At 36.2% G+C, this 24,521-nt stretch overlaps 1 protein-coding gene across 1 annotated transcript; it reads left to right on the top strand.

Annotated features, from left to right (window-relative positions):
• Positions 1-4,851: 4,851 nt before the first annotated feature.
• LOC138907777 (uncharacterized) lies at positions 4,852-6,286 on the top strand. Its single transcript, XM_070198387.1, has 3 exons — positions 4,852-5,239; positions 5,399-5,490; positions 5,642-6,286. Exons 1-3 carry the CDS (start codon positions 4,852-4,854, stop codon positions 6,284-6,286), a joined length of 1,125 nt encoding a protein of 374 aa, XP_070054488.1.
• Positions 6,287-24,521: the final 18,235 nt, after the last annotated feature.

Here is a 24,521-nt window from a genome sequence, read left to right on the forward strand (position 1 = left end):
GAGTTGGGTGAAGCTCTTGGATGCTGCTTAGTTATGTTTCAACGCCTAAAAGAGCTCGAATACCAAAAGGAGCACTTTTGAAATTATTATCGGAAAGAAATCACTCCTCCTGCATACTGTAGATGCCCCAAATGTGTCCAAATCTCCTCGAGATGCCACCTTTTCGAAGGAATGGAAGTAAAACCTGGAGATAATGAAGAGTTATTTTAAGAAGGCCTAGAAGCGGATGAAGAAGCATGCTGATCAGAATTGCCGCTTCGTGGAATATCAAGTTGGGTACAATGTGATGGTGAAGATCCCAAATACCTAATTGTAGGGAATAACGACCCTCGCCTATTGTAAAAATATATTGGACCTCTGTCCATTGTGCAACGCATTCGAAAAGTGGCATACGGTGTTGATATCCCAGCTTGATAGAAGATCCATCCTATTTTCCATGTTAGTTTGTTGAAACCTTTTTGGGAAGACAAGAATGATCCCTCAAGGAACCAGTTCACCATACCCGGTATCAAACAAAACAAACCAGCCATAAAGAGAGTTATCGAAGCTATACTTGGTGATCGGATAATTCATGCCTCACGTAAAGATCATCAAGAGTTCCTGGTGAAATGAAGAGGATGCGATGCTGAGGAGAACACACGGAAGAGGGTGAAATACCTAAAATCCTTCAAGGACCTGATCGAAGACTATCACGCAAGGAAGGCGCCAAATCAGGTGGTGGGAGAATATCATAGGCTACTTTCCAACCTTGCCCCATGACCCCTTGGATATGCCCCAATGGCGCCCTGGGAAGCCTCTCAGCACCGAGGGTAATGGACGGGCTTGGCTGGGCCCAGCAACAAGTGCATGTGTACCTATTTTGCCCCATCGGTAGCCTGCACCCACGCCCAGCAGCATACGATGCGCACAAGTGCCCGTAAGCAGGCAATGCCCTCTATGCCTTCTGTAGACAATGCCTACAAGCGGATGTGAGCCCGCGCGCACCACGCACTGGTTGAAGCTATTGACAAGTACGCAGGCCCTACAAGTGCCGGACACTGGGCCAACTTTCTTTTTGTATAAGCTTAGTCCCTTTCCATGTAAATATAGAGTAGCTTTACTTCTTGTATTTGAATTATGATTTTTAGCTTATTTATGTCTACTCCTATAACTTAGATTTTTATTTTTGAGACATATATAAGGGAGGGTATTGTCATTGAAGTTTTCCGCAAGCAATCAAATCTCTGTACCGGTGTCTCCTTCCCCTGGTACCATGTCGACTTTCTTGTAATCGTTGTTCTCTGTTAATACAAACAAGCTTTCATTCAATTCTCTTTTCAATTCTCGTTGCAAATTGTGATATTGACATTGACTTTCCTGTACGACACTGACAGTCTAGTCTAGCATGCGGAGGGTGCCTTCGGTTGGCGGAAAGTAATTATATGGAAGTCGGTTTCTTTGCCTTACGTTGCCCTTCAAAGACATCTCAGGAAGGCGCCATGTAACAGATATCTTGTTAATTCGATCCCAACAGACTTAATCTTAAGCCTTCACCCTAACAGTCACATGACTGCTATGTACTTTCAAGTCAACTGAATGCATAATCTCTCTATGTGTGTAAGTGGTTTCCAGCAACGCATTGGCAAATTATACATATAAATGCGTTAGAGAGCAAACCAGTAGGATAATCAGAGATTTCGTAGTCCTATTTTAGGAAGGACTTCTATCCCACGTGAACTTCTTCCAAAGATAGCCACATTGCCAGCTGCACGTATAATCTTATTTGTTTTTCCTAAAATAACTCGCACTAGAATCTGTTTATTATGATAAGTTGTAGCAGTTCATGGAGTCACACACAACAACTTGAGTACATGGTTCTAAGCACTCAATTTTATTAATCATCAAAATACACTAAACTCAACAATTAGTAATTGACATTGGGTAGGAATACTATTATATAGGAATTTGAAAGCCCACCCTTTGTTGTCCATTTCTTTTCCTCAAAAGAAAAGAAGAAAATTAGTTCAACCTTTTCTTATTATTACTATCTAGAAAACAAAGTACGCCATATGTCCCATTTTTTTGTGTCAGTATTACGTGTTATAATTGAACTGTACTTATTGTATTAGTAAAATTATGAAAGTGAATATGGTAATAAGCACTAAGGCACTAGAAAAAAATTCTCTCTCTAGAAACTTCTCCCTTTCTCGTTGACTTGTCTCTCCAAATAGCGGTTACGTTTGGTGAGAACGACGGTTGTCAATGGTGAAGGGCAAAGCCAATGGATCCGGACGGCCGAGGAAGACTCTGATACTTGTTCTCCGAAGTTCGCTGACTACAACCAAATCTCCTAAAACACATTTGGTTTCTCAGAAAACTCTTGTAATACCTTTGGTGGCTCCAGAGGTTGAACCACAAAGCTTGAGAAATGGTAATGGTAATTTTCCCAAATTACCAATTATCCTCCTCGTCCAGTTGAATTGGATTATGGTTCGACAAAGTCTAGTAATGGAATGAAAAATTTAATAATTGACCGTGCTGCGTCAACATCGATCAATTGACTATTGACCAAATTCAACCAAACGCACCTGTTGAGGCTAATTTGCAGAAATTAATGGCTAATAAGAATCTAGTAGCTCCGGCGTGGGTTAATTTGTTTGCTAAAAATCGTATGGCTTCAAACGGGCTTTCTCTATCTTACATTCCACCGACGATCGTGGTCGGTAATGTGGTTATTCAATTGGATCCCCTGGAGACTGCGAAAGAGGTTGATAAATGGAAACACTCATTGATAGTAGCTGTGATTGGTGAAATCCCATGCTATAATCAAATGAAAAGGTATATTGCTCAGAATTGGTCGAAAGCACCATGTTCTGAACTATTCTGGCATGACAAGGGTTATTTCATAGCCAAATTCAAAGATGAAGATGACCTTAAAAAAATATTGTATGGAGGACCATATACAATTAATAATAGGCCTATAATTTTGAAGAAATGGTCTCTAGACTTGGAATTTGATACAACTTTCCTTAAAGAGATACTTATATGGAACTCCTTTCCTAATTTGCCTATGGTGTATTGGGGAAGAGAGTTATTGAGCAGATTGGATACTACTATTGGAGTGTCCCTGTTTTCTGATGAATGTACAACTAACCAATCTAAAATCTCCTTTGCCAGGATGCTGATTGAGGTGAACATAAATAAGCCTCTACCAACTGAAGTTACAATACAGGATCCTTCGGGCAAGATGTATCACCTAGCTGTTAGGTTTGAATGGAAACCTGAGTTTTGTTAAGTCTGTCAACAACTTAGGCATGTGTGCAAAGTCACGGAGGAAGCCCAAGTTAGACCTCAGAAAATACAACGGATGAATGAAAGATTTCATCAGCCAGCTTAGGAATGAAGATGTAAGGGAAGTCTATAACAGACTATGAATAAGCATCAAGAACCAAATGCTCAACTGACTGACGCTTCTAAAGCATCCTATTTTGTTCACAATCCAATAGTCTCTAAAGAACAAGTTGAAGTCCCTGTCAAGTCTCCTGAAAAATCTCAAGATCAACCAAATATTCAGACCACTGCTAGTATATAGAATGGGGATCATGATAATGGAGTCTCCAAAGGAAAAAATATTATATCAGCTACTAGGAGGTATGCAAAAGGTATGCCTTTCTCTATTGCGACATATAATGTATTTGGAGTGTTACAATCTGGAGGTCAAGAGGTTATAATGCATCCTTATGATAGAGGTGGTACCTCCGGCCCTTCTAAATGACACTACTCATATGGAATGTTAGAGGGGCAAATCAGATATATAAGCAGAAGGAATTGGCTAAATACTTAAAAGACAATCATATTACCTTGGCAAATTTGGTGGAGACTAGAATAAAATAGCATAATGCTTCTGCTATTGCCCCTAAGATTGCACAAAACTGGGAGTTAGTCCATAATTATGATCATGCTGTTAATGGAAGAATTTAGGTACTATTCAATAGAAACGTGTGGCATATGGATGTGGTACAGACTGATACTGAGTTTATCCGTTGTTACATTAGTAGTTCTAATTTCATATGTGCCCTAACTGTGGTATATGGATATAATAGTTTATAAATGAGGAAGGATATATGGCAAAAGCTCAGAAATTTTGCTCAAACTATAAATCAGCATTTGCTATTATAGGGGGACTTTAATGCTGTGATTACCCCTCAGGACATACTATCAAAGCATACAGTGACTCAAGCAGAAGTTCAAGATTTTGCCAATTTTTATTCTGATGCAATGATCGTTGAACTTCCTTGGAGAGGAGAGTTCTTTACATGCACAAATTGGCAAATGGGAGAGGACAGAGTAATTACCAAGATTGATAGAGCATTGAGGAATGATGAATGGATGCTGAATTTTGGTCATCTGATTGTTGAAGTTGGAGATCCATTCATATCTGATCATACACCATTATTGTTGAAGTTTCAAAGAAGAAATAGCAATATCAAAGTGCCTTTCAAATTTCTTAATGTCTGGGCTGAACACGAAGAGTTCTTAAGAATTGTTACTGAAGGATGGCAGGGTGCTCATCATTCTTACAAGTTTGCTACTATCTAGTACAGGCTGAAAGTTGTGAAATCAAATTTTAAGCTATTAAATACCAAAGAATTCAAATATGTGACAGAGAAAGTTAGCCAAGAAAGGAGTGACCTGATTGATATCCAACAGGAAATGGCTAGAGGCTACTCTGACCACTTGAGAATTATGGATAAAGATGCTATGTTAAGATTAGAGAAGTGGTCACTTATCGAAGAAAAGATACTTCAACAAAATTTCAGAGCTCATTAGATTGATGTAGGATATGTAAATAACAAATACGTTTTTGCTATGATGAAAGATAGATCCTGCAGGAAAAATATTACAACCTTAACAGCTCTAAATGGTAAGCTACTAGCTGAGACTAAGAGTATCAAGAAAGAAATTATTAATTTCTATAAGTCTCTTATGGGTATTGCTGCTGAATATTTACCTGTTGTGAACATTCAAATCCTAAAAAATGGTCCTCAACTGACTCATCAACAATCAGTGGATTTGGTTAAGGCAGTATTTGTGCAGGAAGTTGATGAGTGTTTACATGTTATTGGTAATGATAAAGCTCCAGACATTGATGTGTATAATGCTATTTTTTTCAAGAAAGCATGGGAAGTTATTAAAGAAGATGTCTATGCAGTAGTGTCTGAGTTTTTTTCTACTGGTGTGATGTCACAAGCCATTAACTGTACTACAGTTACATTATTTCCTAAGATCACCAATCCTAATACCATCAAAGACTACAGACCTAATTCATACTTCTCTATATTGCATAAAATCATCTCCAAAATCTTAGCTTCAAGGTTGTAAAAGGTTATGGGATCTATGATAAATGGTGTACAGGCAGGTTTCATTCCAGGAAGGAAAGGGGCTGACAATATCAATGAGTTCATTAAGGATTATTCAAGGAAGCACATATCACCTAGATCCCTGATTAAGGTAGATCTACAAAAGGCATATCACAATATAGAATGGAGTTTTTTCTTACAAGTCATGGATGGCCTAGGATTCCATTATAAATTCACTCAATGGATATCAACGTCTATCCGTAGTGTTACTTACTCAATCCTGATAAATGGAGAATTAACAGAACCATTTTCCACTGCAAAAGGGCCTCAGACAGGGTGACCCCGTGTCCCCTTTCCTGTTAGCTTTATCCATAGAGTATCTGAGTAGGCTCCTAACAGATTTGAAGAAAAATAGGCACTTTCACTTTCATCCAAAATGCAAGAAATTAGGCATTACTCATCTGAGTTTTGCTGATGATCTATTATTATTTGTTAGAGGAGATAACCAGTCTGTTGCATTGTTGCATAAATGCTTTGATCAGTTTTCCATAGCATCTGGATTGAAAGCTAACCTAAACAAAAGCTTAGTATATTTTGGCAGAGTTGATACTACAGAACATGCTCTTATCCTTCACCAATTGGGTTATGTGAAAGGTGATTTACCTTTTAGGTACTTGGGAGTACCCCTTACCACCAAGAAGATGACTGTTTCTCAATGGAAACCTCTGATAGACAAAATTGTAGCTAAAATTTCCTCCTGGACTGCTAGAAAAATGTCATATGCAGGAAGAATTCAGCAAATTAGATCTGTGCTATTTGGAGTTCAATTATACTGGTATCAGATGTTTCTAATGCCATCCAAGGTGATTAAACTTATAGAAGCCTATTGCAGAAGATTTATGTGCTCAGGGACTAATGTCATTACCAAGCGAGCATTGATATCCTGAGAAAATATTTACTAGCCTAAGAGCACTGGTGGTCTGAACATATTAAATCTCAAAGATTGGAATAAAGCAGCCATTCTCAAATTGCAATAGGACCTAGCAACTAAAGAAGACAGACTATGGATCAAATGGGTGCATATGTTTTATATAAAGGGGCAACCTATGACTACTATCAAAGTGTCTAAACAAGCTAGTTGGATGGAACAACAGATCTTGAGTGTTGTTGGTAATATTCCTCACCATATACAACTGCATAGAGGCAAAGACAATTGTAGTTTGATCAAGCAGTTATATTTGCAGCAGCTAGGATCTTTGCCAAAAGTTGAGTGGAAAGATATTATGGTCAAGAACTTGGCCCGACCTAAAGCAATCTTCTCTATGTGGTTGATCATACATGAAAGGATGATGACAACTGACAGGTTACTCAAATGGAATATCAATATGGATCCACTGTGTGCCTTTTGTAAATTACCCGAGACTCATGCTCATTTGTTGTGCAAATGCATTATTATTTCTGGACTGTGGAAGGATGCCTTTAACTGGTTACAACTACAAGTCCAACTAGAGACTTGGGCTCAACTAGTTACTTGGTTTGTGGAGAAAGCTAAGAAGAAATCTGTTGAAGGTCGGCTCATGTGATTGGTTTTTGCTGAAGTATTGTATGGTATATGGAATGAGAGGAATCAAAAAGTCTTCAATAATGTTCATAGAGATTGGCAGAGCCTTATTAGAGAAGTAGCTTATATTTGCAATGTACGAGTTATTGGCCAACTTAAGGTAGTCCTGCGAAATAAGATCATGTAGTTGATAGTTGTATCAGTGGTTCGATATGTAAACAGGTCGATAGAGGATATGAGCTAAGGATAGAGATGTACGCATGTTGTTGTGATGACCCAAAAATGTCATCTTTAATTTAAATGTTCATTTCTGTATTCTATGAAGATGTTGAGAGCTTACCTGCTATGAGTTACGTATCACCTGAATAGTTGATGTTAATGGCATTCCTTTCCTAGTAATATATTGCTTATGATGCCACTGTCAGTATTATTTTCATGTTGTGTTACGTTGATTGGATTATGTATGTGTTGTTAGGATTGGTTTTTGGAATTCTCTGACAGGTGAATAGGCCCAGTTACAAAGAAAATTCTAGCGAAATATTTAGAAATTTTGGGAGTTAGTAAAATTCGGGAAATTGAAATGGGTAAAAGAAGAGATAAGTTATGTTATGTGTTTGGGGGCGAACTCTACTTCTCATTTAAGGACTATTAATATTATGCATACTAATTGGATATGATAACAAGTGTACGAGGCATATTATAAGTGATGTGGGGTTTGAGGAGAGGCCTAAGTCTAAGTCAAGTTGGAAACTTTTAGACTAAAGTTTCAAATGGGTACGCACAAGACCAAATTTTGAACGAGTATATCTACCTATATATAAAAAATTATGTGATGATATACCTATAAAATGATCTTTGAGTCTAGTTTCTAACGCTTCAAACCGTTTGTCATTTGGACACTCCTACAAGAAGCTATGACCAAATTACCAAAGGCTGGCAGAATGCGAGTCTGCTGCCAAATCTGCGATCGCAGAACCATTATGCGATCGCAGAAGGGGTTATGCGACCGCAAAACTGGTCGCAGACCTGTCCAGAGAAGCCCATTTCTGGGCACCGATTCTGTGGTGTATTGTGCGACCCGCATACCCATTATGCGGTCCATTATGCGACCGCAGACCCGATTTCGGAGGGTTAATTTTCCTATTTTTATAACCCGACCCCATTTTGATAAATAGGTTTTGGGGCTTATTTTGGGAAAATTATTTGATGATTTTAGAGAGAAGTGAGAGTGTTTTAGAGAGAAGAAGAAGTTCAAGTGCTTTGTTCATCAAAAATCTTGTTCCAGCTTTGAAATCCAACAAGGAATTATCACAATATCTTCACCCAAGAGGTAAGGTTCTAATCCCTATTCTTCAATTTCGAGTTTGGGTAAAGATGGGTGATTGTGAGTGTGATTCTTGCATGTGAGAGGTTATGGGAAGATTGTTGAGTTCAAATGGGTAAAGATTGGATTTAAAATGGTAGAAATCTTCAAACAAAACTTTAATTGAGGATTTGAAAGGCAATCCGATGTCGGAATTCGATAGTTTTTTTATGGTAGAACTCGTATCGGAACGGGTGTTCGGATTTTGTGAGTTTTTCCAGGATTCGAGACGTGGGCCCCACTGTTAATTTTTAAAATAAATTTCGGATTTTAATTCGGAAAATTTATAATTTCATATAGAATTAGTTCCTACGATTCATGTTGAGTATGTTGAATTATTTGTGATTAGATTTGAAGCTTTCGGATACGAATTCGCGCGGCAAAGGTATATTGGAATCTTGAAATTTGTTTGCAAAGCGAGGTAAGTGTCGTGGTTAACCTTGACTTGAGGGAATAGAACCTTTAAATTATTTATTATGTGAAATGCATGTGAACGACGTATAAGCGAGGTGACGGGTGTCTATACGTCGTCAAATTAATTGTTTGCATAATTACTTGAAAAATCATAAATTGTTTTAAATAATGAATTAATTATTATATTAATTGTTTCTCTCGTGTTCTTTGCTCAATATCATTCCTTGAATCCATGCTATAATTGTTACATGCTTATTTGATTTATGTGACTTAATTGCCACTTGGCGTTTAGCATACTAATTATTAAAATGCCTATTACATCCTTAATTTCCACAATTAATTATTACTTGTCATCACTTATTTCTAATGAATCATAATTATTGTATGCTTGTTGTCTTATAATTTTATATTAATTATTGTATTTATTGGAGTAATTTCTTTTATAAGAATTGGTAAATGAATATATTGGAGGAGCGAGTTGCACGTCGCAACGGAAATGAAAGTGAATATATTGGAGGAGCGGGTTGCACGTCGCAACGGAAATGAAAGTGAATATACTGGAGGAGCGGGTTGCACGCCGCAACAGAATTGATTGAAATGAATATATTGGAGGAGCGGGTTGCACGCCGCAACAGAATTGATTGAAAAGATATATTGGTATCGGGTTGCACGCCACAATAGAATTGAATATGAATATATTGTGGGATTGGGTTGCACGACGCAACAGAATTGATTGAAATGAATATATTGGAGGAGCGGGTTACACGCCGCAACAGAATTGATTGAAAAGATATATTGGGATCGGGTTGCACGCCGCAACGGAAACTGATTGAAATAATAATTGGTTATGACTGTCGAGTTGGCTTCAACTATTGAAAAGAGATACCTGTTTTATTTCTATTATTGTTGTTGTTATTGTTATTGCATACAAGTTAATGTAAGTGACATGCCTTAGCTTCGTCACTACTTCGTCGAGGTTAGGCTCGGCACTTACTGGGTACATGGGGCCGGTTGTACTCATACTACACTCTGCATTTCTTGTGTAGATACCTGAGTTGGTCCCAGCGGCGTATAGTAGATTTGCTCGGATTCAGCTATTTGCATGAGACTTGAGATATAGCTGCATGGCGTTCACAGTTCTGGAGTCCCCTTCCACTTTATTATAGCTGTGTATTTCTTTCAGACAACTTTATTTTCATTCAGACCTTTATTTATATTATTCTAGTAGTTCGTGCACTTGTGATACCAAATTCTGGGATGATATTCATACATCGCTATTATTATGGATTATTCACTGTATTTCAGACTTTACTTCCACATTTATTTTTTTATTATTAATTAATTTAAAAAATTATTTAAAAGTGGCTAATATTATTCTAACGTTGGCTTGCCTAGCAAGTGAAATGTTAGGCGCCATCACGGTCCCGAAGATGGGAATTTTGGGTCGTGACAGTTGTGTAGGCCTATTTGTTCTATAATTTGCTTCTTTGATGATTAATAATATTTGTGAATTACTAAAAAAAATATGAAATTATTTTCTTACCATTAAGTGACTGAACTTTACCCCTTGTATCAATAAAATTATAAAATTACTTTTTGTATCATTAAAATCACTAAAATATGTGTTAATTTCTTTTAAAAAAATACAACTCAGTAGAAACCAAATCTCCGGCACCGAAAAATGACATGTCATTGCGGCCTCAGCTAATTAAAAAATATCAAAGCTTGTCAAAACTATATTTTAAACTATACTTTTTTCACAAAACTTTAAAATAAAAATATTTCCCGTTAGAAAGAAAACCGACTTATATATATATATATATATATATATATATATATATATATATATATATATATATATATATATATATATATATATATATTAGATTATTAGCGAATATGGAGGAAAAAGATTACTGGTTTAAAACTCACAGTTATTTTTTTAATATAATATATGAAAATGCAAGTTTCTGAACTTCAATTTCATTTTTACTATACTATATATACCGAAAAATAAATTTATAGGGACAGTTAAGTACAATATCAAAGCCTCTGTTTTGAGCAATTGCATTTTTCTTATACAAGGTCCATGCTAAATAATGACAAGAAAAGGGATAAGCCAGAATTGGTAGCTGTGTTCTTCCAACGCGTATTTCGTTTCTCAAAAAAACAGAAAAATAATGAGTCAAAAATCTTCAGTTTGGGTTGTGGAAACTGGAAAGCAGGCGAAGAATACTCCGAGGCGTATAAAAGAAATGTGTGTATAATTCGAATTTTCCACATTGGACGCGATGCTGACCTAAAAAGGATGGGAAAAAAGAGAAGCAAAAAGCACCGACTTTATATCAGCAAGAGGTGTCATCAACTTCTCTATAGTCAACTTAAAAAGAATATACTTTTGAGAGAAAAGATTGTTTTGAAAAGATGAGCTATGCAGACAAATATTATATTTAGTTTTTGTTTTTTTGACTTTTTAAAAATGGTAAATTTACAAATTTAATGTGTGTGTGTTTTAAATGGTAAAATAGACTGAGTTTAGAGGGATCAAAATGCGTTGAATCAATAAATAAAGAGAACGGTTACTTAGAGCCTCTTTTAAAGATTTAATGACCAAAATGCTCTCCTTTTTTAAAATGACAACACATGTCCCTTTTGAAGTTTTTAAGATCACACTGCCCCCTCCTTTATATGCCTAAGCTTCACCAAAGGTCCTTCTCCTTTTGTTTCTTTGTTTTTTCCACCTTTTTTTGTTCTTTTTATTTTTTAATTTTTTCGTATTTTGTTGTTATTTTTTTCACTTCGTTTTTTTCTTTCTAATAAAATTATGTACTCTTATTTATTTATTTATTTATTTATTTATTTATTTATTTATTTATTTTTAGTTATTTTCTCTTTTTATTTTTTATTCTTTCTAGTAGCAACCACCTCATTCTTTTTTACTTTATTTTTTTATCTTAATTATTTTCGATGTATTTTTTATTTTTATTAATTTTATTATTTTCACCAAAACCTCTCCGTTAAAAATATTTTGTCATTTTTTTTCTTTATTATTATTATTTTTCATCTTAATTTTTTCTTTTATTTTTCAGTAAATTATTCCGCCAAAAACTATTATCACTTTCTTTCACTTTTATTTTTATTGGGATACCTTCTACACAATTACTAATCGATTATGATTACTGTGAGTTACCATACTACTCTTTTTTATGCTTTTAATTTTTTATTTAATATTTGTAGATATTTTTTTGTAGTTTTTAAAGAAATTTTAGATTTTGTTAAAATAAAAAATTTATCACTCTTATTACCTTTTTTGCTCTTTTTAATTAAATCTATAATCCTAAAATTTGGTATGCTATATTAATCATGGTGTATCAATGAGTAGTATACCAAGAATATTAAGAATACCATCATTCAACAGTAATTATGATATACCAATATGTAGTATACCAAGAATATTGAGAATATCATCATTCAACAGTTATGATATACCAGTTTGTAGTATACCAAGAATATTGTGGATACAATTTAACATACCACTAATATGGTATACTAATGTGTAATATACCAAGAATATCGAGTATACCATTTAACATACTCAAACAAAGCATACCATGATTCAACACTAGTCATGGTATACTAATGTGTAGTAAACCAAGAAAATTGAGAATATCATTATTAAACAATAATCATGGCAACAATCTCTTGTAAAAATGCAGGGTAAGGCTGCGTACGATAGACTCTTGTAGTTCGGCCCTTCCCCGGACCCCACACATAGTGGGAGTTTAGTGCACCAGAGTGCCCTTTTTATACCAAGAATATTGAGAATACTATCATTCAACACTAATCATGGTATACTATTGTGTAGTATACCAAGAATATTATGGATAGTCTATAACATGCCAATAATATCATGGTATACCAATTTGTAGTATACGAAGAATTATTGGGAATATCATCATTCAACAGTAATTATGGTATACCAGAATATTGGGTATATCATTTAACATACTCAAATAAAGTACTGTATGATTAAACACTAATCATGTCATTCAGTGTGTAGGGCACCAAGAATATTATGTATACCATTTGACATACTCAAAAAAAGTATACTATGATTTAACATTAATCATGATATACCAATATGCAGTATACCAAGAATATTGAGATTGCCATTTAGTATAAACAGAGTATACTTGTTGTATCATGGTATTTATATAGTATACCTCATGAAACAATATACAATATACCATGATTTATTGTAAATACCATTTAATATAATCAAATAAAATATAATATAGTTCAATTGTAATCATGATATACTATATTTTATACCTTATGGATGGCGAGAACTTGAGATTGTTTCCACAACAAACAAGGACCGCAAATGCAACTGCAAAGCTATTTTAAGAGGTTTAATCTACATGTCATATGAAGAAGAAACTAGGAGATTGACACATTTTGGAACCTATTCTAGATGATGAGGCTCTACCTAGGAAAGTAATGTATTGCTAAATCAATATTATAACGGGTAGGATTTGAGTAGGAGATATTTTTCAAGATTTTGGGGCATGATGTTCAAATTCTTATTTCATTGTTGACTCGTGTTATACATATCTTTTTGATTTGTAAACTAAAGTTTTGCTTACTAATAAACAGTATAATAAAATATATTTTCATGTTTTTCAAATATTTTATGTTAAAAAATTACTAGTACAAAATTCAGAAAAAAATCGTAAAGTTAAAATAAATAAACTAGTTTCACTAAGTAAATTTATTCTGGTTCTATATTTTTCTTTTAATCCTAAAAAAACTTAAAAAATAATTAAATTTACCAAATTCAAAAGCATATTGACATACTACTCCCACTAGTATATTATACCCCAATGGTTATTTTATTTATTTATTTATTTCATGAGTAAGATTCCAAAAACTAATAATAATGATAGTCAATTTTTTTATTTTTGTCTTGTTCGCAGGATGTTGCAGAGAATTAAATTAGTTTAATATACCTTTTCTATAATATAACAAAGAAAATAAGTATTAAAAATAAAGAAAGGAAGGAAGTAAAGACCAACTAGAAAAGGTATTAAAAAGTAAAGCAACGAGAAATTAAGATTATGGGTAAGATTCAAAAATGGATTGAAGAAATTTTTTATGGCTGAGAAGAGGAATGGGAAAATGCACTGTTTTGAGAAAGAAATTAAAAATGATGAGAGTTGATTTTAATGGATATGAATTAGACCTAAACGGAAAAAAGAGAAAAGAAGAAGAATTCACGATCTTGAAATTTATCAAGGAATCCATAAAAATTGAATAATTATTAAATTATTAAAGTTATAAAGGTATTGATAAGAAAAAAAAACCAGCATGATAGATGTGAGCTTTTCTCACGTTACAACTGATTTGATGCTCAAATAAAACAATAAAAGAAGAAGAATATGACAGAGAAAAGAGAGAGAATTTTTGTCACGATCCAATTTCTCTTATAGGCCGTGATGACGCTCAACGTCACCGCTAAGCAAATCAACGGTGAATTAGCCGTGTATTTATTCTTTTTAATAATTTCAAAATAGTTGATTTTATTTATTAAATAAGAGAGAAGTGGAAAATTTAATAAAGTAAAGCGAAAACTAATGAAAGAACAAATACAGTGAAATAAATGCTCAAAAGCCATAAAGTCTACTAGTATTTTTCCAAGACCTAGTGTCACAAGTGTATGAACAATTAGTAGAATATACAAAACACTAAGTTATTGTCTAAAATAGAATAGACAGAAAGTAAATGCAAAAGAGAAACTGCAGGTCTGCAGAACGGCCTCAGAGAGCAGCTCACCACTAAGCCTCGGGGTAACGTGGGTGCGCGCCTGGATGACTGCCAGATGCACATGCTTCAGATCCTGCACGATTAATGTAGAAGTGTAGCGTGAGTACATAAACAACATGTACCCAGTAAGTATCCAATCTAATCTCGAGGAAGTAGTGACGAGGGGTCGACATCAACACTTACTACGGGCCAACAATAAAATACAGGGATTTTAAATAGGCATGAGATATGTGAATAATAATAATAACACATTAGCAAGCAGTGAATAAATGATTCTTTAACTGATAGCAAATCCCAAATATCTTTAACTAGCACATACTAACTCCAGATAAAATTCAGGCCAATAAATGAGTTATAACCCCTCAATTCATAAAAATAATATCAAGTGTATTCGGGCTCCAAGCATTAACACGCATGATTTATGCAGAGGTCGTACGACCCGAGGCAGAATAATGTGTACACTGCTGAGGGTCGAGCGGCATGAATCATAGATGCATCTATTATACTGCCGAGGCGTTCTGTCCGCTCCACAAGAAGAGAGAATACTTTATGAATATCCAATTTAAAAGCTATTACAAGCCTAATACACAAGGAAGCACAAGTTCTATTAATGGTCAAATAACCCGCCAAAACTCAAAGTAAGTGAAATTCGGTCTTTACGAATCCTCTACTAAGTTTTAATATAATTTAGGCACTTAAATTAACAAGTAGAGTGCAAACAATACAAGTATTTTATGATTTGGGTCCTAAAACTACCCGCACTTAAGCATAATTAGTAGCTACGCACGGACTCTCGGTACCTCGTGCGTGCGTAATCCCCACAACTAGAAGCAAATAGTAATTTAAAATACCTATGGGGTAAATTCCCTCTTACAAGGTTAGGCAGAAGACTTACCTCGTCTCAAAGCTCACCTTCCGATCTACAAATTCACTCTAAGGCCTCAACTTGGTGCCAAACAATTCGAAGCTAGCCAAATATTATATAAATTAATCAATATACACTCAAAAGTTAATGATTTAACGATTAGAGTAATTACCCAACCCAAATTGGAAGATTCCTAAAATTCACCCTCAGGCCCACTTGCCCAGATTCCAGAAATTTTCGAAGATAATAGCTACCCATAACCTCACGAACTCAAATATATAATTTTTACCCAATTCCATAATAAATTTTGTGGTTAAATCCCTTTTTTTTAATCCAAAATTTAGGTTTTTCAACTAAATCCATAATTTCTATAATTTTACATGTTAAAATCTACCCACAACCTATGTATTTTACTTATATTGGGTAAAAATTACTTACCTTCAATAACTAGCTGAAAACCCCATTTCAAAGAGTTCAAATATCGCCCAAGAGATGAAAGAAATGAGCCAAAATAGCCTAAGTCCCGAATTAAATTCACCTCACTGCCTCCCAGCGGTTTTCGCACCTGCGAAAGCTGGGGTGCATCTGCGACGCTGCACCTGTGTAAAATCCATCGCAGGTGCGGTCCTCGTCTAGCTTGGCCAAGTCCGCTTCTGCGGAGAAGCATGCGCTCCTGTGCTTTTGCTCCTACGGAATTGGGCCGCATCTGCGCACACGCGCATGCGGAAGATCGTCGACTCCTGCGAACCCATGCCTCATTGGCCTAGCCCGCACCTTCGACCATTTTCCTCGCACCTGCGAGCTCGCCGGTGCGGGAAGCCCTCCGCTTCTGCGACCACTGGGCAGCTTGCTCTAGGCCTCTTCTGCGGTCGATGGGCCGCTTCCGCGAGGTCGCACCTGCGGCCAATACCTCGCAGGTGGGAACGCACTAGAACTGGGGCACCAACAGCTCCCCCAAGTTTAATTATGAATTCGATTCCAATCCGTTTCGTATCCGGGCCCCCAGGTGTTACACCCCATATTTTCGTACGTAAAAGTACGCAATAAGTAAATTGATATAAGCTCGAAAATGAGATGTTACATTCCGCATTTTCATACGTTAAAGTTTCGTCGTAAGTTAATCAACGTAAGCTCGGGAATGAGATTATTTTGAGATTATAAGCATTTATGCTATTTCAAAATAAGTGATAAGTAAATTCATGACGGTGAGAGGGTAAGCGAATTGAATAAAATAAGTTTCCTCGAATTTTGGCAATTTGGGATAAAATACGGTCCAAGCTATAATACCCCGTATTTATGGACTAGTACCCTACAAGGTACCACGTGACCATGATAGTACGGTGTATAAGGTGTATTAAAAGTGAGTAGTATTTTAAGTAATTTGAGATAATTCTTAATTATGTGGGTAATTGGTTAATTGTTGGATTAGTGGAGAATTACCAAGTTAATTAAGAAAATTGGTAATTAGTTAAGACATTTATGATAAAATTCTTGAAGCCCAACGTGGCAGCCCACTATGCCTATATAATGATTCTTGCATTATGTGGTAAGATGGCCTAATTAGAGGCCTTTAGGCAAGTTTGAGTCATTCAAGTGGGCCCACTCAATAAGATAAACATTCAGTCTTCCTAATTCATTAAAGGGAGATGGATTAAGAGATTCAACAAAGAGTTTATATGAAATCCTCAACAAGGTAACCGGTGGACCTTCTAACTTTAAGAGATCTTCTAATCTCATTTAAAGTATGATGCTAAGCTTAATGAGATATTTGTTTGGTGATGCTACGTTTGGTGATGCTAAGTTTAACGGATATTGTTTGGTGATGCTACATTTGGTGATGCTAAGCTTAAGAGACTCCGTGATATTTGTTTGGTGATGTTAAGCTTACAGATGGAGTTCAAGCAATTTGCTTGAAACTTCATGATACGATAAAGCGTGAGATTTGCAATTTTAAAGGAGTACAGTGCAATCTTTCTCAAGAATATCATGTGGATGTTTTCCTACTTCGATCCGCCGCTACGTGATTTTTCGCAATTGACATATGTTAGATGGATTGTCAAGAGAATCGGCTCAGGTATGTTAACGCTATCCCTTCTTTACTTTTGGCATGATCTATACGACATGAACCAAACGAGCAAATGCACAACTTCCATAAATGACTCTATTCATAGAAGTATTAGAGGTGCCTATATTCTTGAATTCCCCATGTGTCTTATTATTACATCATATGTTCATGGGTTTTAGAAAATACGTAAGTTAACAAAGTTTACTTTATGATATTAATCAAAGTCATAATGGTCTTATGACATTCCGAAAGATCTTATTAACGTATTTCTTATGCATTTATACATGTACATTGACCCATGACCAGATGGCGCTATATACTCATATATTATATGTATATGGAATATGGAAAAAGGTTATGGCGTTATATACGCACCACCACCTGATCAGCTGGTATGCGTTGATGGTTTTGCCCACAGTGGCCGATATGATATGATGGGATGCCCTTAGAGGCTTGATGATGTTATGAACGCATATACCTAAGCATGGTATGACATTTATACGCATATGCATGACATTGTAAATATTAATGATTCACAGAGTTATTCGTACTTACATGTCGAGTCATTTACTCCATGTCTCTCTCATGTCTATTATTTACTGATTTTTATTCCTTACATACTCGGTACATTATTTGAACTGACGTACCTTTTGCCTGGGGACGCTGCGTTTCATGCCCTCAGGTCCCGATAGACAGGTCGAGAGTCCTCCAAGTAGGCTATCAGCTCAGCGAAAGGTGTTGGTGCGCTCCATTTGCTCTGGAGTTGCTTGTTTGGTTAGTATGATTTAGACGTGTATTGTTTGGTATGGCGGGGCTCTGTCCTGACCTTTATGACAATTATGTATTTCTTTGAGGCTTGTAGACAGATGTCATGTACGTAAAAGATTGTATGGCCTTGTCGGCCTATGTTCAGTATACGAGTGGTTATTTTGGTCTTATAGGCCCGTATATCTTATGTATAAGTTGATATTTCATGTTGTATTCTACTTATCTCACGGCAGCCTCTCTGGCCCAGTTATCTATGATAGTATAATACGAAAAGATACATTATGTTGGTACTCGGTTGAGTAAGGCACCGGGTGACCGTCGCGACCCATCAGTTTGGGTCGTGACAAAAGTGGTATCAGAGCAGTTCTGTCCTAGGGAGTCTGCAAGTCGTGTCTAGTAGAGTCTTGTTTATGGGTGTGTTGTGCACCACACTTATAAGCAGGAGGCTACACGGCATTTAGGACTGTCATTCTTTCTTCTTACTCTAGATCGTGTGGTAGAGCTCATTTGTAAGAACTCAATTTCCTAAACTCTATCTTATTCAAAATACGACGATGCCTACATCTAGAAAGATGGTTGGTAAGAGATTGACTGTTGCTATGGAAGAGTTGAGTCAGAGGAACTCAATTTTTGCATCATTCTTATGATGGATAAATATGAGGTATTCAGCAGATCATGTGTGTACTAAGATGTATAAACTTCTTGATAAGGATCCCTAAGGGAAGAATGTCTATCAACTCTTACGGTAAAAAAGAATAAGAGAATAGAAAGATAGATACAAGTTTCAACAAGTAAAAGAAGCAAGATGAAAAAGGGTACGAGCTACCCAGCTAATGAAGATTATCACAAAGGAATATAAGCCTTTTGAGTTATCTTCAACAATACCAGAGGTATGTACAATTGGCCAAACCCATCTCATTGATGCCCTATAGGGGCTAACAGAAAAAGTATAACAGAAGGACGGATATCAGGATCCGACTGAGGTTAGAGTGACCCAAAATGGTGGATGGATTGTTTGCGTTATTTGACATTTCCGAAGGATATTGCAAATGTGCTAATAGATCTCCTTGTGAGACACCCAGATGGTACACTCTAAAATAATATAGCTAGATATGGGTACTACAAAGATAGGCACTGGAAGTCTGGAAGGGATAAATATTATCTTAGTATGGTTCTCGTCCCTAGTAGAGAAAGAATGTTAGGCAACCCGAAGAGCCAGTAGATGGAGCAAGGGGAGCTAAAAACAAAAGAATGTCTTGTTCGAGTTTTCAGAATAAAGTGATAGACATAAATTTTAGCGGGAAATAAGAATAGGGTTAATGAAGCATTATGAGTAAGATGTGATACATGGATGACAACGGTAGATCAAAAAGACGACAGTATTACAGAGTCTATAGTCAAGTGAAGGAAAAGACGAGAGGTGACAGACCTTGAGACAACAAAAGTGTATAGGCCATAAAGTCATATCCTCATTTTGAGAAATAAGTTCGTGACTCCAACGCGACTACCGTAAGAAAAGGTTAGACCCCAGAATAATAGAAATCAGTATGGGCTGGTGAACAAGATAAACTAAACATGAATTAGGGACTGAGTGATTTGATAACGGTCGACATCATGAGAATTTCAGATTGCGTCCCGACGATAATAGAATGGACAATAAAAGAATATTCATGAGAAATTCAGAGAAAGGTCATTCAGGAAGACGCTTCCCTAAAGCAAGCAATGTGAGCAAAGTTAAGCTTAAGGGGTTGTATGTGCCAGTTATACTAGGTGTCAGCCTCGTGAGTAAGGAATTTTGTTATCCTTGGTACAGAAGGATTACCGCAAGGCGAGTAAGGGTCATCGATGATGTGAAAAGACGCCAAGGATGAAGAGATAACATCAATAGGAAGATCGTTGTAGCACTAAATCTTAGTACTCTCCTAAAGGGGGGAATATGGAGTGATGTGGCATTAAGTTAGAATTAAGTGGTTCTAGTAATTATGGAATGGTAAAGGAAGAATGCGATAAAAATGAGAAAGGAATGAGATTGCACTTATCCAGATCCTACCGATGTGCTACGATTTCAGAACATTATGCAAACACCACGTCAAGGAGGGGAAGTAAGGGTTCCTGCCCGAGATGTTATTGATAAATAAGGAGCCGGTGCGAGACATAAGTTAAGACAAAAGAAATAACCCAAGAAAGATTACGTGGAATATTGATATGAGAATAGGCCAACGAGTAGTTAGTAGTTGATTCAGGAAGAGCCTAATTATGGCTAGACAAGAGGATACAGACAAATCAACAGATTATGTAAGACGGACATAGTGAACCCCAACATGGGAAATTCAGTCTCGCAGATATGACATCGTGATCCTTGAGATATATTCAGATAGGAGTTGGGGTAGTTAAATGTAAATAAAAGAGAATGCCACTGGGAAGACAGTCAAAATATTAGTTAGGAAGAAACCCTACAAGCACAAGGGCGTGGAAATAAATAACTATGGATAATTATAGGCGGGGAAGAACATCAAACATTCCGTCAAGTATACGATGTGATTAGCTTGTAAATGTACAAGAGCTAGAAGGTCTCCCTAAGTACTACAACGAAAGACTAGCTGAGGAAATAAGGAAGAAGGCTTCAACCTAAGCACAATGACCTAAAGAGGAAATGGTCTTGTAACAACAGTCTCACAACAACATTGTATGCACTCCATAAGAAAGTGGCACCTAGCGTGGCTAATGAGCGGGAAATGAAACCAAAAGTAATATTCGAGACCATATGAATTGCACAAAATTCCAACATGCATGAGGACTAAGATAAGCAAAGTATGGACGCAACAAGGGGCAGAAAGACCAGGAAAAGTAATTGCATACGGTTAAAGAAAGTTGAGAAGGGACGAAAGGAATTATTCGATCAGTGATCCAGAGTGAGTTACGTTATGAATGCACTTAAGATTTCGGAGGATTATCCATGCAACATATATGTTGACAATCATACGACCGTAGAAGACTCTGGTATAAGTTAAAAGAAAGAATTGAGTCCAGGTCATAGACAAGGGATTAAATTGTTAGATGATGGTATCACGGATATTACATAGTGTCTATGAAAGTCTAAAGTAATAAATAATACCATGAGCCGCAGATCGTAAGATAGCTTAAGCCTACATAAAGGCTGATCAGAAGGAAGAGGAAACTAAAGAGTTACATCAGTGAAGCAAATCAGGAGTCTGATTATTGGACCCAGAAAATTTTAGACATCATGATTGAGAACATTGCAGAATCACTCTTAATATCAGAGGTACAAGAGAGATAGTACAACAACCATATTCTATAATGGCTCTACGATAAAGCTAGTTAGAAAAGTACCAGCCTCATAAGAAGTCAGTATGAAGCTCCCACCGGATTATGTATGCACCAGAGGTGCAAGTATTATGATAGAGCTTCAAGTTGTGGATGTGAATTATACCTATGTAGAAGTAAGGTCATAAAAGATATAGAAGAAGTGAGGTGAGATTTTAAGGTAAGTAAGGTAAAGGTGAACAATGTACGAGATACTCAAATGCAGAAGGTTATGAATAGTCCATACTTCAGATAGAAGGCCAGAAGCACTGAGACTCAGTATCCAAGAATGATAACGACATCGGCAGTGGAATATTTTCTGGCCTATGGCTTCTATGTATCGATAGGTCTAGCTAAATGAGTAAAGAAGAGTTAGAGATGATGTGATGTCTCGCTTGATGTTCAAGAATAACACGAGAAAATCTATGGTGCAAGCAAGTTGAAGGAAGGTTGCGAGTAGTATAAATGGATATGTGTAAATCGCAAACTAAATTATAGTAGAGCGACAAGGTTTTAGGAAGACAGGGGTAAGGATAAGAAAGGGCGAATGAGAAGGTAACAAGAATGGATAAGTCCTAGGGATTAAGCCCACGAAAATGAGAGAGTTGATGGTTTCTCAAAGTTATATAAAGCTCAGTATAGCCTGATTGAACTCAAAGGAGTCAAAGACTAGTAGCATTTAGAAGAGATGGAATGCTGCCCTGATAGTAGAATGGGGGTGTAATTGTGATAAATAAAGGATGACGTTTGGGCCTTCGATTGAGTAATGATTTCATAAATTGTACGGGATTAAAATACCCACGTGAGGAAAATCACATTGGGATGCTATGAAATATGGTTATGAATGTATAGTATCGCCCCTAGGTGGATCAGTCTAATCACTTCAAATATTCCTCGATGCAACGTGAGCCCTAGTAATTACGTAAGAGGTTTCAAATTATCAGTGGTAGATTGTAGATCAATATTGAGGTGAATCAACAATGAATGGGCAAAAGTCACAAAGTATGAGATTAGATTAGGTCGTCATTCTTAAGATGAACAGTAATGAGGAAGTTAAAGGACTTAGATTTATACGTATGGGATAAGCAACGAACGTAACATGGAGTTTGGCAGCAGACCTCAGTAACGATAAATCGAAGTAAGCATTGTGGTATAGTATGGCCTACTTAGATGTAGTAAGATTAATGACGCCCAGAGGAACAACTTGTCATACTTTTGTATATGTTCACAAAGTGAGGCCTAGAGATTGGCTAAAAGCTGGAGGAAAGAGGAGAGAAAAGTCGCATAGGCGCACATACAAGGTCAGAGTCGTTCAAGCTACATGATAAAAGGTAACAATAGTTACGAGATTGAAAGAATTTCGACCACAAGTCATGGTATGAGAAAGGGGGGGGGATGTTCGGGCCTTTGGATTTATTTACAGAACAATTGCCTAGATGGAAAGAAGAGTACTAAAGTATTCGCATGGACTAAAGGTTATGATAATGAGAAGTGCATCAGTCAACATTCGAGGATGAATGTTCCAAAGGGGGAAATGATGTTACACCCCATGTTTTCGTACGTGAAAGTACGCAATAAGTAAATTGATATAAGCTCGAAAATGTGATGTTACATCCCGCATTTTCATACGTTAAAGTTTAGTCGTAAGTTAATCGACGTAAGCTCGGGAATGAGATTATTTTGAGATTATAAGAATTTATTCTATTTCAAAACAAGTGAGTAAGCGAATCAAAGAAAATGAGTTTCATCAAAGTTTGGCAATTTGGGATAAAATATGGTCCAAGCTATAATACCCCGTATTTATGGACTAATACCCTACAAGGTACCACATGACCATGATAGTAAGGTGTATAAGGTTTGTTAAAAGTGAGTAGTATTTTAAGTAATTTGAGATAATTATTAATTATGTGGGTAATTGGTTAATTGTTGGATTAGTGGGGAATTACCAAGTTAATTAAGAAAATTGATAATTAATTAAGACATTTTGGATAAAATTCTTAAAGCCCAACGTGGCAGCCCACTATGCCTATATAATGACTCTTGAATTATGTGGTAAGGTGGCCTATTTAGAGGCCTTTAGGCAAGTTTGAGTCATTCAAGTGGGGCCTACTCAATAAGATAAACATTCAATCTTCCTAATTCATTAAAGGGAGATGGATTAAGAGATTCAACAAAGAGTTTATATGAAATCTTCAATAAGGTAACGGGTGGAGCTCCTAACTTTGAGAGATCTTCTAATCTCAATTAAAGTATGATGCTAAGCTTAATGAGATATTTGTTTGGTGATTCTACGTTTGGTGATGCTAAGCTTAACGGATATTGTTTGGTGATGCTACGTTTGGTGATGCTAAGTTTAAGAGACTCCGTGATATTTGTTTGGTGATGTTAAGCTTATGGATGGAGTTCAAGCAATTTGCTTGAAACTTCATGATATGATAAAGCATGAGATTTGCGATTCTAAGGGAGTACGGTGCAATCTTTCTCAAGAATATCATACGGATATTTCCCTATCTTTGATGATTTTGCCCACAGTGGCCGAGATGATATGATGGGATGCCCTCAGAGGCTTGATGATCTTATGAACACATATACCTAAGCATGGTATGACATTTATATGCATATGCATGACATTGTAAATATTAATGATTCACAAAGTTATTCGAACTTACATGTCGAGTCGTTTACTCCATGTCTCTCTCATGTCTATTATTTACTGATTTTTATTCCTTACATACTCGGTACATTATTTGTACTGATGTTCCTTTTGCCTCAGGATGCTGCGTTTCATGCATGTAGGTCCCGATAGACAGGTCGAGAATCCTCCAAGTAGGCTATTAGCTCAGCGGAAGGTGTTGGTGCATTCCATTTGCTCCGGAGTTGCTTGTTTTGTCAGTATGATTTAGACGTGTATTGTTTGGTATGGCGGGGCTCTGTCCCAACCTTTATGACAATTATGTATTCTTAGAAGCTTGTAGACAGATGTTATGTACGTAAAAGAT

Source organism: Nicotiana tomentosiformis, chromosome 3 (assembly GCF_000390325.3).
Source record: "Nicotiana tomentosiformis chromosome 3, ASM39032v3, whole genome shotgun sequence".
Classification (NCBI taxonomy): Eukaryota; Viridiplantae; Streptophyta; class Magnoliopsida; order Solanales; family Solanaceae; genus Nicotiana; species Nicotiana tomentosiformis.